This window comes from Scyliorhinus canicula, chromosome 7, assembly GCF_902713615.1.
Source record: "Scyliorhinus canicula chromosome 7, sScyCan1.1, whole genome shotgun sequence".
In the NCBI taxonomy this organism is placed as follows: domain Eukaryota; kingdom Metazoa; phylum Chordata; class Chondrichthyes; order Carcharhiniformes; family Scyliorhinidae; genus Scyliorhinus; species Scyliorhinus canicula.
This window is the reverse complement of record NC_052152.1, coordinates 95,825,924-95,844,073: the sequence shown is the minus strand read 5'-3', so window position 1 is coordinate 95,844,073 and position 18,150 is coordinate 95,825,924. Positions and strand designations below refer to the sequence as shown.

Below are 18,150 nucleotides of genomic sequence, written 5' to 3'. Positions count from 1 at the left end.
CAGTGGTTTTAATCTACTTACAACAGAGCCAGCCTGTAACATGATGAACCCTGGATGAACTGTTTGGCTGGCTCTGGGCATCGATCTTTATATAGCAGTTCAGGGGGAGGAGCCGTGGGCGGAGCCAAGGGTGGAGCCCTGTACAAACTCCTATGCATTCCCAGTGTTACTCCCCCTAGTGGTCGAGCAACGCAACTGCGCTTACAATAATATGGTATATATATTACAGTGTGAATTACATTCACCACACTCCGCTTGCAACCTTTGCAGTGTAGGAAGACTTCCTGAATATTACACTCAACTTGCAATAAAGAAATTAAATTAACCTTTCTTTTCCAAGCCAAGTGAGAAATGTTAAATATAAATGTAAACAATTGTTACATACCCAACATGTAATTATGACATTACAGATTTTAAGGACAACTAAAGGATCATTTCTGTTTACAGATCTTTACTTTGAGTATTCAAAATGGAAAGACAACATGGCACCCAATACTTGTCAGACTCATATCTGCAGAACTGGCTGCAAAGAATGAGTAAAAAATGCAAAGGCTCCTTCATGGAGGTTTATTACATTTTAAAAGATGTAAAAAGAAACCTTTTATGTTTGAGGGAATTGGACACAAGTAAGGACTCCACAGGACCGCAATATAGTTAACTTCTTTGCCTGGGGGAAAATCCTCATTAAAATTAACATAGCAGCCATTTTGTTTTGGTTGTGATAAAGATAGGCTGAGAACAGACATTAGTGTGTGCAGAACCCCAGGAAGAACCCTGAGAAACAACATCAGCGAGGGTTCCTGGCCAAGCTAGGCCAACGAGGAAGATATTAAGAACTCAACAGTTGTTTTGCCACAAGAACAATCTGTAAATTCCGTACCAACAGAATTAGCGAGGAATAGGAAACTGTCTCTTTCTCTTTCTCAAAATCATTGGATCTGCTGAATTGAGCTGAAAAGGCAAACATTCAAATATAAACAGGAACCATCACAGTCGCAAAACTGAACCGTAAGTTTCAACCCCTTCACTTTGGAAAGAAGGGATTCAAGCAATGGACCTGCAATGATGTGTCACAGTGACTGATTTGAAATTGCATCTTTAAATATTAGTTTATTTTTAAGGGCTGTTTAGCACAGGGCTAAATAGCTGGCTTTAAAGCAGGCCAAGGCAGGCCAGCAGCACGGTTCAATTCCCGTACCAGCCTCCCCGGACAGGCGCCGTAATTTGGCGACTAGGGGCTTTTCACAGTAACTTCATTGAAGCCTACTTGTGACAATAAGCGATGTTCATTTCATTTTCATTTTTCTTATTTATCTGATTTTAATATTTGAATCTGTATTTCAGTTCATAACTTTGTCACTTTTTCCAAAGTAATCTTCAGCAGTATTTCATGGAAGGAAGTAGCCTTTTATCTTGTTTAAGAGTAAAAATTGTCTCCTGTGTTATTTTTAAATTAAACTACTCATAAATCAAAGGGGGCTACACTCACACACCACACATAAATTCTTAACTCACTGTCCACTTCAAGGAAAAACCTTTTACATGGTGGTGAAAAGATTTCAAAACAAATATAATCAGGGTTACTAATATCAGTATCATTCTAACATATGAATGAGATTAAATTCACACATCTCAAAAACCTTTGCTTCACCATATGAATGTGCTGAGTTGCAACTATATTTCTGAATGCAATTCTAATGTCTGGCCCTGCAGTGTTATGTTCCTGGACTGACAATCCAATGATGTAAATATATTGTCCGGTAGAACATAATTTCAAATTCCACCACGGCTATTTAAAATTTTGAATTCAGCTTAAAATAATCTAGAAATGACAAACAGGCAGCATTTTTTTAAAAAATCACCATATAGCCTTTTGATTGGCAAACTCTTTCATGAATGTCTTTTAGGCAAAGAAAGTAGCAATCCTTGTCCGACCTTGTCTATATGCAAGTCCCACTCCAACGCGATTGTGATTGATTCTTAATACGTCTCTGAAGTGGCCGAGCAAACAATTGAGTTGAATGAAACCTGTACGAAGAATGGCACATGCAGCGGTTCAAGAAGAAGGCCCACCACCACCCTCTCAGGTAACTAGGAATGGGTCAGACATGCCCACATTCTCAGAATGAATCAAAAGGAAAACCTTCAAGTAAAATCCCAATGATAAAAAGTATTACGAGCAATACCAAAATTAAATGTCACTGTGCCTCTGAGAGTTGGCAGTACCAAAGAAACGTTCTCAATATGTTGCTCCAAGTCTAGGCAGTCAGAAATATCTCACACCCACAATATTTATTCCAAGTTGGACTTTAACAGTATTCTTTAATGTGAGTTTGAAAATTCAATGAGAATATCAATGATATGCCTGGATTTGGAGACATATTTTTCTTCTCCCACATTTACCAGGGTGATATAGAAAAATAGAAATTCTTTAAAGGTTTTCTGCAAAGCTTGGCTGTTTATGCATTTTATAATGTACTGCACTACACTGAAGACAAGGGGTCAAAATTCCTGCCATAACTCAGTTCAAGTTTTAAAAAGGTGGCATGGGAAATAATTGGTGGAATGTAGATGGAAAATGCTGACAGGTTATGGGGAGCTCTGTTTCGGAGATTCCTGCCCTTTCAAAAATGGTTTGAAGGACGTCATTGAAGAATGAGGATAAAAGATAAGACATGGATAAGGAATTCTTGCAGTTCTCCTGAGCAACACCATCAATGTCAAAATGAAACTTTAAGTTAGAACTGGCTAACGTGATCTTAAAGAACAAGTATCACACAGCAGATTTGGTACTGGGCAACAACACTTGGTTAGTAGCCTTATATGTAAATTGCCTATCCAACTATAACTCTGTGTTTTGTGTGCATCATTTGATGCAGTCACACTTTTCAATGTATACCCCTGTTAAATGTTCTGATATGTTATATTGCACTGTTATGTATTCACTCTCTGTACCTATGATTACACATTTCACTCTCTAATATATTTATCATAGAACATACAGTGCAGAAGGAGGCCATTTGTTCCATCGAGTCTGCAACCCACTTAAGCCCTCACTGCCACCCTATCCCCGTAACCCAATAACCCCTCCAAACCTTTTTGGTCACTAAGGGCAATTTATCATGGCTAATCCAACTAACCTGCGCGTCTTTGGACTGTGGGAGGAAACAAGAGCACCCGGAGGGAACCCACACAGACACGGGGAGAACGTGCAGACTCCACACAGTTAGTGACCCAGCAGGGAATCGAAACTGGGACCCTGGCGCGATGAAGCCACAATGCTATCCACTGGTGCTCCCGTGCTGCCCATCATGCTGTGGTTCAGCCTGTAGTTAACATTTTTTATGCCTCTGGTCTTTTATTATTTCATGCCTATGTTCTATCACTGTTTATAGCACAATCCAGTATCTTAAAGTTTTATTCCCCAAGCACCCCCCCCCCCCCCCCCCCCCCTTGTCTCTCACTGAGTGTTCCATGGCTCCCTCACTGTTCATTGACTGGACTGATTAGATAATCTATTATGTTATTGATTATTGCTTAAGTATAAATGAAATGAAATGAAAAATGAAAATTGCTTATTGTCACGAGTAGGCTTCAATGAAGTTGAATGAAGTTCTGTGAAAAGCCCCTAGTCGCCACATGCCAGCGCCTGTCCGGGGAGGCTGGTACGGGAAATGTTCACAGCTGCTATATTTTAAATAATAACCAACATAAGGTAGTTGCAATTTGGAGGCAGGAGACAGACAGGAAAATTTCGGAGCTTCGTAGAAATTCCTTAAAACTTAAAGGGTATACTTTCCCTCTGTTGTTCAGCTGGAAAAGCAGAGCTACCATTATGGGCCTGATGATGTGCAGAGCATTCTGGGTAAATCAGAGTTTTCTCCATTTTGGGCAAAATAAATTGCACACCCAACAACTGTGTGAATGAACTTTGCAACATGTCTGCCTTTCATGGACTCATTGACTGATTGACAATGTTAAAAGGATTGTAGGTGTTTTGGAATTGGATGCAAGTTTTTCATCACCAATTGAATGGAACTCCCAGGAAAAATTTCAAAGCCCTAGGTTTGTCAATGATTCTTTAATATCAATAAAAGAAAAGATGACTTCATAATAAATAGAATTTTGGTGCCAATGTCATTTGGCTCTCCGCCTGGCTCATTTTTAAGTTCCCATGGTGTTTTGTTCCTTGTTCTACTGTGAATGTAGGTTCCAAAGTAGGAGAGCAGATTCTCCCAGCAATGGATCGGCCAAGGTTGCCTATCGCTATTACGTTCGAAATAATGGCTCAGTCAATCAGTGGACATTGTGTGCTGGCTGTGAGAACCACAAGCTAATAGTTAAGGTAGGTTAAACTGTACATGGTAGAGGTTTCCTCCTGAAGCTTGAGGCACACCTGCACAGTCACTAAGATGATGTACAGCCTTGTTGTTACAACACCGGACAGCTGGTAAATGTGACCCATGCATTATGGAGGCTGGAATAACTTAGGAGGGTGAGGGTAGGGTATACAGTCCATACAAAGTTAAATGAGTGGTACTGTACATTTTTCTTTTTTCAGTTTTCTTCCTTTTCTTCCCTATCAATGACAAACTTGCAGATACCAATTGGAAGGACAAATCAAAAGCAAAAGAAGAGAAAAGCTATGGAGATCTTGGTGAATATTTTCAGGCTGCTCTCACCAGTGGAATCTTCTGCTGCCCACAACGGCCTTTAGTTTCCCAGTGGTGGGGGATTACATAGAATGGGAAACCCAGTTGACAGTGGTGCGAAGATCCTACTGCTGGCCAATGGCCAGCCGCCTCTGCCACAGGGAAACATGCCGCAGGGGGCACAGGAGATCCCGCCCCTTGACTTGACAACATCAAATGGAGGACAGATGAAGATATTTCAAGATAAAAGCAAATTACTGCAGATGCTGGAATCTGAAACAAAAACAGAAAGTACTGGACAATCTCAGCACGTCTGACAACATCTGTGGAGAGAGAAGAGAGCTAATGTTTTGAATCTGGATGACAGGATGACTGGATGCTTTGACAAAGAGTCATCCAGACTCGAAATGTTCACTCTCTTCTCTCTCCATAGCTGCTGTCAGACCTGCTGAGATTGTTGAGTACTTTCTGTTTATGTTGTTGAAGATATTTTGAACTATGTCGATGTATCTTCCAATCTCGCTTTGTGGAAACAGGGTTGGGCAACTTAATAGGCGGAACGATTGTGTCCTAATCTTAGTTAACCCTCATTTACCTAAAGTCTGATACAATTTTGCAAGGCAGCACAAACAACAAAGACCGGTTTGGTGCGCAGTTCTAGATATTGTCAAAAAATGAGGCCAGATTCATGGAATGTAAAAAATGGACTAAGAAACCTCAAACATCACATGCCGATGATGCTGTTTAGATGCTTGATATGGATGCTTTCTGATGTGCTGGCACTGACAGGATAATTCCACATAAGCCAAACATTATAAAACAATCTGCATTTGCAGAGCTACGTAAAACTATCAATGGGGATTGGGCGCTGATCTCCTCACTTAACATTGTCTCTGACTGTCAGGAATGTCCAAGGAAATCTTTGAAACATCTCCCATTGGCATTTCTTTTTTCCCTATCATTAATTGACAGCCCTTATTAGAGTTAAAACACATCTTTGCATAAGACCTTTAGAGATATTTGAGAAAATTTTAAGAGAAGTAATATTAAACCAGGAAGTGCCCAAAGTACAATATACATATATATTTATAAATTGTCTTACTTCTTACCTGAACGTTTGAAACGGGATTTGAGAAACTGTTGACCTAAAAGATCAGAATGTTATCAGTATTCAATCCCACCTAAATATACAGGCGACTTGCATCTTTCAGCAGAAGGACTGCCTTTATTGCTGGCTGAGACATGAATTACAATGCTGGGTGATTGGAATAACAATGTGACATTTCTAACACGAGTGTAAGGATGTATCAGTTAAATTTGTTTGTTCATGATTTGCTCAAATGCGTCTATTTATTCAAAGTGGATGAGTACCTTTCGTTCAAACATGTCACTTTATTCAGTATAAATACTACCCATAATACAAGTTAAGACCTGGAATGTTTTGTTAATGCTTAAGAAGCTTTTAGGAGAAAAGTCAACTTTTAAACATAGAGAATAATAAACATTCTTTATTATGAAAGACCGTGGGCGTTATTCTTCAGTCCGCCAGTTGCAGTTTCTCGGTGGTGCGCCGTTCGCTGATAGCGGGATTCTATCCTCTGCCACTTGCCAATGGGATTTACCACTATAGACACCGCACGCCGCTGGGAAACCCATTGGTGGGGGTGTGTTGCCGTTGGGAATAGTGAATTGCAACGACTGGAGAATTTCAGCCCTCATTGCCAAAGGATTACTCATAGAGTAACAGCAGAATCACGAGTTGGCCATTCAACCCTTCAGGCCTGCTACTTTCTATTGGATTATGGCTAATCTGTACCTCAACTCCATTTTTCTGCTTTTGGATCATATCCCATGATCCCCTTGTTTAAAACAGTAAGTCATAAAAGCTCCAATTGTCCCCTCAGCATCCACAGTTTGTTAGGGGAGAGAATTTTAAACTCCAATTTTTAATGGTTTGGTCAGTATAAGACATTAAATAAATGTATCATACAAATGTAATCATTGTGGGCATGATTCTTTAATCCTGACGATAAGTGTTGACGCCGTTGGAAACGCCGTCGCGTTTCTCGACGGCGTCAACACGGCCCCAGGATCAGCAATTCTGGCCTCTACAGGGGGCCAGCAGGGCGCTAGAGCGGTTCACGCCGCTCCAGCTGCTGATCCGGCCGTGGAATGGGCGTCGGGGGATGCGCGCATGCGCAGTGGGTCCGGCACGAACCCGCGCATGTGCAGTCCCACAGGCGCGATTTCCGTGCATGCACGGTGTCTCCCTTGTCCACGCCGGCCCAGACCCAACATGGCAATGGAGTACAGGCACCGACGCGGAAAAAAGGAGGCCGGGAGACAGAGAGGCCGGCCCGCCGATCGGTGGGTCCCAATCGCGGGCCAGGCCACATGTGCAGAAAGAGGCTGCTGAAATGAAGGCACTTCTGAAGATTGGTAAACAGAAGGCCTTGAGTCATCCAAGAGTATGAGAGGGAGACAGCGTTGGATAAAAATATAACGGTTTCCTCATGAATCTTCAGCTTTCCTTTACATACACCTGCAGACTCCGAATCATAGGGACCTCAGGGCAGACCCCCATACCTCAAGCTCTAGGACCACCTCCACTGACAACCAGCATATGGAATGGAAATACAGAGCAAAAGGCCATTAAGTTACATTGAAATTTCCTCAGGAAGTAAACAACCATGAATATTCCTCTTGGCCCCAGAAAGAAACATTGGGCCATTTCTGGCCTGGGCTTTCCTTCCTCCCGGGCTTTCCATCCTTCACCGACTGTGATTCCCTCATTTGAGCCCTGCGATGCACTTATCTTTTGCTGGTCATCAGCAGTAACCTTCTGCCACCCAAAGTCCTGCTCGCCATTTTGGGTAGTGCATTTGGCCAAGTAGTCTCCCTGTGAAAAAGGCTTAGCAAATAAAATCTACCAGTTGGTATCATACTGATGATGGCGTTCAGGTCCTCCGCAATCGCCAACTCACTCCTCAGCATTAATTCAGCTGTAAGTTCAAATCAACATTCAAATGTTCAACTATAACACTATAACTAGGACACATTATTTTATACTGTGGACCAGTTAATCCCCAACATAGCAACATTCCCGTACCGGCCTCCCCGAAAAGGCGCCGGAATGTGGCGACTAGGGGCTTTTCACAGTTACTTCATTGAAGCCTACTTGTGACAATAAGCGATAATTATTATTACTCCCCTTTTTATGCCTTTTTATGGGGTATGTGGAACATTCCTTGTTCCATGCCTACCCGGGTCCTCTTCCACAACTGCTTTACCAGAACATTGATGACTATTCTGTTGCCGCTTCGTGCTCTCGTCCGGACCTGGAAAAATTCATTAACTTTGCTTCCAGTTTCCTCCCCCCCTCCATCACTTTCACCTGGTCCATCTCAGACACTTCCCTTCCCTTCCTTGATCTTCCTGCCTCCATTTCCGGCAATAGACTATCTACTAATATCCACTACAAGCCCACTGACTCCCACAGCTATCTGGACTATAGCTCTTCGCATCCTACACCCTGTAAGGGCTCCAACCCTTTCTCCCTGCTCCTTCGCTTCCGTCATTTGTTCCGATGATGCCACTTTCCAAAATGGTGCTTCGAAAATGTGTTCCTTCTTCCTCAACCGTAATTTCCCACCAACAGCTGTTGACAGGGCCCTCAACAGTGTGCAGTCGGGCGGCATGTGGCGCAGTGGTTAGCACTGGGACAGCGGCGCTGAGGACCCACGTTCAAATCCCTACCCTGGGTCACTGTCCGTGTGGAGTTTGCACATTCTCGCCATACCTGCGTGGGTTTCACCCCCACAACCCAAAGATGTGCAGGTCAGGTGGATTGGCCTCGCTAAATTGCCCCTTAATTAGAAAAAAATAATAATAATTGGGTATTCTAAATTTTTGTTAAAACAGTGTGCGGTCCATCTCCCGTGCCACTATCATCGCTTCCTCCACTCCCTCCCAGAACAAGGATAGAGTCCCCCTCGTTCTCACATTTCACCCCAGCAGCCTCCATATGTAAAGCATAATCCTCCACCATTTCCTCCAACTCCAGCGTGATGCCACCACCAAACACATCTTCCCTCCATTCCCTCTGTCAGCATTCCGTAGAGACCGTTCCTTCCAAGATAATCTGGTCCACTGCTCCGCATACCCATCACCCATGGCACCTTCCCATGCAATTGTCGAAGGTGTAACACCTGCCCCTTTACCTCTTCCATGCTTAACAACCCAGACCCAAAACACTCATTCCAGGTTAAGCAGCATTTCACTTGCACCTTTCTCAATCTGGTCTATTGCATTCGCTACTCCCAATGTGGCCTCCTCTATCTCGGAGAGACCAAATGCAGACTGGGTGATCGCTTTGCTGAGCATCTTCGGTCTGTGCGCATTCAGGACTTTGACCTTCCCGTTGCTTGCCATTTTAACACAAGACCCTGCTCCCATGCCCACATGTCTGTTCTTGGCCTGCTGCAATGTTCCAGTGAAGCTCAACGCAAACTGGAGGAACAACATCTCATCTTCCAATCTCAACATAAATTTCAACAACTTCAGATGATTAGCTCTACGCCACCTCAACCCATTTGTTTTCATCCCATTTCATTATAACTTTCTTTTACCATTTCTTTCTTTCTTGTCTTTCTTTATGTTTATTTACCACCTCCCCCATCTTATCCATCTTTCTCTCCTTTGCTTCCCCTCCTCCCACATCTCCATCTATCACAGTTTACCCTCTGATGTTAGTTTCTCTGCTGTTTGGCCTTTCACACCTTTTATCCTCTCTGGGGACTGCCATTAACACTCTTTCCCCTTGGTCCTTTTGCTTTTACCACCCCGTTTCCCTGGATTTCTGTGGCTATGACTCATCTTCCATTCTCACAGTATAAATATTTCCCACTTTCTCTGTCTTTTAGCTTTGACATAGGGTCATCTGGACTCGAAACGTTTGCTCTTTTCTCTCCCTACAGATGCTGCCAGACTTGCTGAGATTTTCCAGCATTTTCCTTTTGCTTTCAGATTCCAGCATCCGCAGTAATTTGCTATTATTTCGTTCGCTGTGGTGATCTAACCACTGTATATATGTGTGCTTGCAGTAGGGGATGTATGGCCGTACTTGTATTACAGGTTCCTCCAGTAAGCCCCGGCCGGCTAGCTCTGCCCACAGGGCGCAGTATAAATATTCGTAAGTTTCACTGAGATGCCATTCTACAGCTGCCACCGGAGGAATAGCATCTCACTGTAATAAAGCCTCTCTTGTACTGCACTCGAGTTTTTGTGTACAATTGTTAGCGCCACAATTTATTACAGTGAGATTTTCCTTACACCATGGACATCAGGATTAAACCTGACCGCCTGCAGTTGGATCCGCAGTCGCCCCATGCCAGGAAAGACTTTGTTCACTGGCTTGCAGTTTTCGAGGCCTACATCTCTTCAGCGGACCCTCCACCTTCGGAGGCTCAAAAACGACAGCTTCTTTACTCAAGACTCAGCTCCAGCGTGTTTCCGCTAATTCGAGACGCGCCTAACTACGCCCGGGCCATGGAACAGCTCAAAGAGAACTACGCACAGTCGGCGAACACCCTGTTTGCGAGACATCTACTCTCTACTCGTGTCCAACAGCCGGGTGAGTCGATTGAGGACTTTTGGAGGGCCCTTATACCTCTAGTGCGAGACTGTGACTGCCAGACACTCACGGCCACAGAACATTCTGATTTACTCATGCGGGATGCCTTTGTTACGGGTATTGCATCGGACCCCATCTGGCAATGACTGCTGGAAGGGGCCGCTCCCGATCTCGCGGCTACAAAGACTCTGGCGCTATCAATGATGGCCGCCTCCCGTAATGCGCGATCCTACCCCGCGAGCCACTCGGCCCACACGTCCTACCCCTCATGGTCCCTGCAACCGGCCCCCCAGCAGCCGCCCCCGCGCACTACGCCTGCGCTGCTCGCCGCACCGCGCACCCTGGGGGTCCCCACTGCTACTTCTGCGGTCAGCAGAAGCATCCCCGCCAGCGCTGCCCAGCCCGCACCGCAACCTGCAAAGCTTGTGGCAAGAAAGGCCACTTTGCAGCGGTGTGCCAGTCCCGGATGGTTGCCGCTATCGCACCCGTAACCCCCCCCCTCGCCTCAGCCGATCGCACAATGGACCCTCCGTCCGCTGCCACCGACCCCATGTGCGATCAATGGGTGCCACCATCTTTCGCCGCCCCGCCATGTGCGCATCATGGGCACCGCCATCTTCACCCTCCGCCTCCATGTGCGTTCCATGGGCGCCGCCATCTTGCCCGCCACCATCTTGTCCGCCGCCATCTTCTTCCTCACAGGTACTCCAGATGCCGCCATTTTGTCCTGCCCTCGGGACGGGACCACGGGACACGAGTCGCTGCCGCTACTCGTCGGACTCGTCAGACTCATCGGCTGATCGCCCGCTACTCGCCTCCGTGACGCTCGACCAGTCCCATCCTCGCAACCTGGCACCCTCTTCCACGACGGTGCTCGTCAATGGCCACGTGACCTTCCGGCTACCTGGGGCAGGCACAAGTTCGTCATTTCTTTTGTCTTAATCTTTTTCGTTGGGTGTCCTATATATAAGGAATAATGAAGAATTATCTTTTCTTTGTAAATGCTTTGAAGCCATGGATTGGTAATTTATTATACTGGAGCCAGTTCTTATGTACATGGATTTTGATTGTTTATATGAAGATGATGACTGGACATCGAAAGGTGAGGAGTCAGCTGGCAATTGTGCAACAGAGGTGTTGAATCCATCAAAACAGCACGCACACAACAGCAGGTAGAACATGATGAACAGGGTTTATTAATAATACAATCACACTCTCCACTCCCCGATGGGTTTCCCAATACAAGACCAGGGATGTACTTCTGAGGCTGTATAAGGCTCTGGTCAGACCCCATTTGGAGTATTATGAGCAGTTTTGGGCCCCGTATCTAAGGAAGGATGTGCTGGCCTTGGAAAGGGTCCAGAGGTGGTTCACCAGAACGATCCCTGGAATGAAGAACTTGTCATACGAGAAACGGTTGAGGACTCTGGGTCTGTACTCATTGGAGTTTAGAAGGATGAGAGGGGATCTTATTGAAACTTACAGGAAATTGCGAGGCCTGGATAGAGTGGACGTGCAGAGAATGTTTCCACTTGGAGGAAAAACTAGAACCAGAGGAAACCATCTCAGACTAAAGGGACGATCCTTTAAAACAGAGATGAGGAGGAATTTCTTCAGCCAGAGGGTGGTGAATCTGTGGAATACTTTGCCGCAGAAGGCTGTGGAGGCCAAATCACTGAGTGTCTTTAAGACAGAGATGGTTAGGTTCTTGACTAATAAGGGGATCAGTGGTAATGGGGAGAAGGCAGGAGAATGGGGATGAGGAAATATCAGCCATGATTGAATGGCAGAGCAGACGTGATGTGCCGAGTGGCCTAATTCTGCTCATATGTCTTATGGTCTTATGGTCTTTTGAGGACGACAGTTGCTGCTTGACCCTCGCAAAAGAGGCATCCTGTTCCTGGGCCCATTTCCAATCCTGTCCCTTATTTTAACAGGGGCTAATCGCATGTTCAGGATAAATTTCCCTTATTAGTTCACGAGGCCTAAAAATGCCCATTTATGGTGTCCAAACCATCCTGGAAAATGGACGTGAATCTCGCTAGGTTGCCTTCAGGGTCGTGCGGGTGCATTCAGCAAACCTGCTGCCAGCCATGTCCCAGCAAAGTTGAGCCGTTGCCATGCACTACCACCAGAGGCAAGTTAGCCAACTGCTGTCCATATGCGACCGGGACCGTTCAGGTTCCCGCAATTGCCAGGGGTTCTCCCGAGTAAGTAGCAAGGCGGGCGTTGGTGTCCCAAACAGACCTGATTTGGTTGAAAGTGCAGCGGCTGAATAGGAATTGCGCCCCTCCGGTATTGGCTCCATCTGGATCGAATGCCTATTTACGTTCAGGGAAACCTGAATCAGGGTGACCCTCGGTGATGCCACGCAGTGTAACTGTTGTCGTCTTCCACGTAGTGAGTCTGATCACGGGCGGTCACACCTGGTGGGGGAGTAGTCCCTCATGATGTCATCTTCCCTCGTGTTCTTTGTGCACAGCAGCTGCTGGTCGGTATCCATACTCTGGATCACCTCGTTCGGGGGAAAATGTTCAGCGGTACTCTGGACCCCAAGAAGCGGCGGCCAACTTCCTCAGCCCAAGCGGAATTCGAACGGTATATGGTTGGTGATCCAGATTCAGCACCAGCGTTTGCTAACGTTCCTGGACCCTTTGTTCAGCTCTTTCGTGGGAGATAGCTATCTTTACCCTGTGCTGTTGTTCCAGGTTAGATTCAGCCAAAAGTTTTTTCTGTGTAGCTGCGTCGTGGATTCCACATAATTTGGCCAACTTTCTCAATGGGGCCAGGAAGTCACATGTGGATTGGGCCTGGACCAGAATGGCTCTGTGGAACTGAACCGCTGGACAATCAGTGGCGGCTTTGGGTCAAAATTCTCCCCAACCAGCGGCGAATAACCACAAATCTGGTACAACTGGGTGGGTCAGGCTTTGGATGAGACTATAGGTGGGCCCCTGCAAGCTGTTAACAGTATCACTGTCTGTCTTTCATCCCCGACAATCCTGTTGGTTTAAAGAAATACTGCATACGCTCATCATTTGCGTCCAGTCATCATTGCCTGCATTAAGTGGTTCCAATTTCTAGATATGTGACATATCGACTGGTACATTGAAGGCCCCCTGAGGCCGAGACAAAGTAGTTCTGGCGCGTAGTACTTGGCACCGATGGCAACTCCACTTTATCCTTGTCGCCAGTGTTTAATCCACCAAAGCAGCAGGCATGAAACAGCAGGTAGAATACAATGAACAAGGTTTAATAATAAAAGAATCACATTCTCCACTCCCTGAAGTTTCCATCCCTGACCTGCACCCTGATCAGGGTTTTTATCCTAGTGAGGTTTCCCCTTGTTCAGGGGCCGCCCTGGCCCCGTTACCGGGGAAGTTCATATTCTGTGGAGGTCATGGGGAATCAGATCATCTTTAGTCCTTGACCTCTAGGGGTGCCCAATGTGCTAAACCAGCCCCTGTTGTGGCAATACGTGACTGGGTAAAGTTTAGTAAGAAGGATTGGTAGAGTATTTTGGCAGTGTGTGATTTGGTGAAGTTTGTGATGGGATGCAATTGGTGAAACATTGTTAGCCCTGGTAAAAAAGAACTTGAGCAAAATGTTTTGTCACTTCCATCAAATTGGAAAGGAGAAAACCTCCTACACTTAAAAGATTTAGAAGATTGGTAACTAGACTTGATGTATAAGTCCAGCTGCTGACAATGACACAGAAAATGTCACAATAGAGATTTACATAATTCTTTTCTTTGAGGAAATGGGATGAAACTGTTTTATTATGCCATTTTGTTCCTGTGCTGTCATAGCTGTGAAAATACTTTATGAAAAGATCATGCCTCAAATAAATAATTTAATGAATGCTGTGGTACTTACGACAAGGTAGTGAGTCATCATTTTCCAAGATTGATCCAATGAAATCCCACTGTTGGCTTTCCCAGGTGATGACATTTCCATCTTCGCAGTTCAGCCGAGATATTTCCTGCTGTCCTTTTGCATCATCCCACAATCTGAACAAATACAAGTCTCCAACAAAAGTCTCAGGATCCACCTTCAAACGGTCTGCCCCCCGACTGTGCTTCCGACCAAGCACCAGGCTCCCATTTTGACCAAGTCTGTAATCACTGTTAAGTGTTTTTGAAAATACTCCTGTTTTATTCACATAGACATGTGTTTCACGAGTTTGACCGTTCCACGTCAAACATAGGGCGTGCCAGTTAGCTAAGGAAATATTTTTCCCGACATTAATCTGTTGTTGAAACAACCAGATTATCAATTTACTGTTTGCTACCATGATGCCAAGTTCATGATGGCGGCTGGAAGGCTTGCGTTTGGTGTCTGTGTTGTAGGTAAATGCTGTCATTCCTTTCCTATTACTCTGTCTTAGCTTGATGTCAATGCAGAGAGTAAAACTGCCAAGTGGAGGGATGCTTGTTCCTGGTGACAGTGTCCCATATTCATCAGGCGCATTAAGCTGGAAAACTGCTTTTTGACCTTTGAGGCTCGTGCATCTTCCTGGAAGGGATTGGAAAATAAAGTTAATACATCATCGTACCTGTTTGAGTTTGAGATCAAAGAAGAAAGAAATGTGAATGTTCAGCAGTCTATTTCACATGAACAACTGTTTGAGGTGTACGTACTGTTGCTGGACACCATTCACATCTCTCATAATCGCAGCATTGCCTGAGTTGCCAATAGCGTCAGTAATTGGCAGATTACATCATTGGCCGGTATGAAACCCAAAGGCCAGAGAAATTTCAGGTGGAAACCCCAGCGGTACTTGGAAGCTATGCTTGATCTCAGTGCCCTTGTACAAGGGAGTGGGGCAATGTATAGTCACAATTCCCATTCTTGATTTAGTTCCTGAAAGATAGCGGGATAGGCGAGCTAGTAAAATGTCCACACGGGTTCTTCCAAACTCCTGCTTTAACTCTGGTGAAAACCCGAGAGAAAAAAGCACCTATCCGTGACTACCTCCGAAGTTACGGCAGAAGGTGTGGAGAATTTCAATGGTTCTTCTAAGCCCCAATGACCTCTGCTTGGAAGTGAGCACAGGGATACAAAGGAGCCGAGTTGCAGCTTAGCAAGATAACTCCTTGGTTGAAAGTGGGAGAGAGACCAAATGGGATCATTTCAGACAGGGTAAAGAGTGAGGGTTCAGTCAGGGCAGAGTTAAGCAGAGCAGAAAGGTCAGGTCAGGGTAATAATTTAAAAATATATCTCTTTACATAATGAGGTATGGTATAGACTAAGCATGGGTTTGAATCTAAGGATGATCATAAATATTTTATTGCAACCGATATGGCCACAAATACTGGCTGCAATTCTCCGGTCATTGCGATTCAATATTCTCCCCAGCAGCCCGCATCCGCTAACGGGTTTCAAAGTGGTACGGGTGGGGTGGTTCCAATGGGAAATCTCATTGACAGTTGCGAGAAGATAGAATCCCGCCACCAGCGAACGGCAAGCAGCTGAATAACACGCAGCGGGCAGACTGGTGAGTCTTTCCCACTATCTTGGAAATGAGAAAAATAACATCCACAAATCAACAAGCGAATATTGGAACAAAAAGACTACTGGATCTGAGTGACAAAAACAAAATGACTAATCAATTTTGTTGGTATTTCCAATGTGTCAGGAAGTATTCTGGAGAACTTGACATTTGCTTAACAACAATTTTCAAACATAGATCATCTTTCGCGTAGAAGCCGACCTCAGGTGCTGTGAGAGGCAGAAACCTAACTTTCCTACTATGGCACATTTTCCATTCCTCAATCCTTTTATCCGAGAGAATTAAACAAAAAAAAATTTAGAGTGCCCAATTATTTTTGTTTCCAATTAAGGGGCAATTTAGCCTGGTCAATCCACCTATCTGCACATCTTTGGGTTGCGAGGTAGAAACCCACACAGACACGGGGAGAATGCACTAACTCCACATGGACAGTGATCCAGATTTGGGATTCAAATCTGGGTCCTCATCGCCATAGGCAGCAATGCTAACCACTGTGCCACGTGCCACCCTATTATCCAAGAGAGTTGATTGAAAGGTTGGCCTGAAAGATTGTTTTTAAAAGTGGAAGGGTTCAAAGAAGCAGAGCGGTTGAAGGACATGGACGGGATTCTCCGACTCCTCCACCGGGTCGGAGAATCGCCGGGGGGGAGGGGCCTGAATCCCACCCCGCCGCTCTGACACCAGCTGCCAAATTCTCCGGTGCCGGATGTTTGGCGGGGGCCGTTGGCAGTTTCATCCCCCCCCCCCCCCCCCCCCCGGCGATTCTCTGGGCCTCGATGGGCCAAACGACCAGCCGTTTTCAGCCGGTCCCGCTGGCGTGAAATATACATGGTCCATACCGGTGGGACCTGGCTCTGAGGGTGACCTGTAGAGTCTTTGGGAGGGCGCGGGGGGGGGGGGGTCCATCCACAGGGGGGGGCCTGGCCCGCAATTGGGGCCCACCGATCTGTGGGGGCACTCTTTCCCTCCGCGCCAGCCTCTGCAAAGCTCTGCCATGGCCGCGGCGGAGAAGAAACCCCTGCGCATGTGCAGGGATCACGCCAGCGGTTTTGCGCACGTGCCACACATGCGCCAACTCGCGGCGGCTGGCAGAGGCCCTTCGAAGCCGGTTGGCACAGCGCCAATCACTCCAGCACCAGCCTGACGCCGGAGTGGTTCACGCCACTCTTTGCACCGGTACGGCCCACCCACCGGTTAGGGGAGAATCCCGGCCCCAAGGACTTTGAGTTGGTGAGGCAGAGGCAGCTGAATGTTCCACAAAGGATGGTGAGAAAGGGAGGGGATGATGCCAGAGGAAGTTTACAGCTGGAGGGGCTTTCAGAGATCGGGTGGGACAAATTCTTGGAACATTCAAAAAGACAATGACAAAGGTTTTGAATTCATTGTATTGGAGAATAGAAAAGAATGAGAAAAGAAAAATAGTGGACAACTGAATACAATGGCTGTGTTTTTAATAAATTAGAAGGTTTCTAGAAGTTGAAGCAATGAGAGGATGTGAGAAACCAAGTCTAGAAGGCTGACAGAAACTGTCAGCAACACCTGGGCTAAGGTTGGGGCAAAGATCACAGCATTGTGGAAATTAAATTCTGGATAATAATAATAATCTTTATTGTCACAAGTAGGCTTACATAAACACTGCAATGAAGTTACTGTGGAAAGCCCCTAGTCACCACACTCCAGCGCCTGTTCGGGTACACAGAGGGAGAATTCAGAATGTCCAAATCACCTAACAGCACATCTTTTGGGACTTGTGGGAGGAAACCGATGCACCCAGAGGAAACCCATGCAGACACGGGGAGAACGTGCAGGCTCCCAAGCCGGGAATAGAACCAGAGACCCTGGTGCTATTAAGCAACAGTGCTAAACACTGTGGTACCGTGCCGCCCTTATGTGGCCATGGAGAGAATGTGTCAATTTCAATTCCTTGGTCTGAATATTCATGGGGTAAGAATGGGTTTTTGACTTCTCCAAAATGGTGCCAGGGCACTGCATGCAGATGCCCCACCCCCAGGCCCAGCACAGACCATTTTCATCAGCTGTGGAATGGGGTGGGTTGTAGTTGTCATATCCGTGGTACATAGAGGCAGGTACACATGCAAATATGAAAATTTTCCTTCAAACAGATCCAACTTGCATCGCCAGATTTCTGAAATACTACTCACGGACTCGGCATTTTTCAGGAGACAGTATAAACCTATTGGAATTATTGGAGAGGTGGGGTTGTCATTTTGATAGGCCCAGGGAAATGTTGCGGAGAGGTAAGGTGCTCTTTGCTGTTGGTAGGAGTAGGTATGATTGTGTGTAAAAAAAAAAAAGTCGATAAGCTCTGTTGAACTGTCAAGCTTTCAAGGTTT

At 45.8% G+C, this 18,150-nt stretch overlaps 1 protein-coding gene across 1 annotated transcript in view; it reads right to left on the bottom strand.

Annotated features, from left to right (window-relative positions):
• Positions 1–18,150, bottom strand: part of LOC119969209 (adhesion G-protein coupled receptor G2-like) — a 280,716-nt gene that overhangs the window by 233,287 nt on the left and 29,279 nt on the right. The window contains exons 3-4 of the mRNA XM_038802509.1: positions 14,161–14,799; positions 5,762–5,797 (exon numbers count right to left, since the gene is read on the bottom strand). Of these exons, the coding sequence (XP_038658437.1) occupies positions 5,762–5,797; positions 14,161–14,799 (675 nt within the window). The remainder of the gene's footprint in view (positions 1–5,761; positions 5,798–14,160; positions 14,800–18,150) is intronic.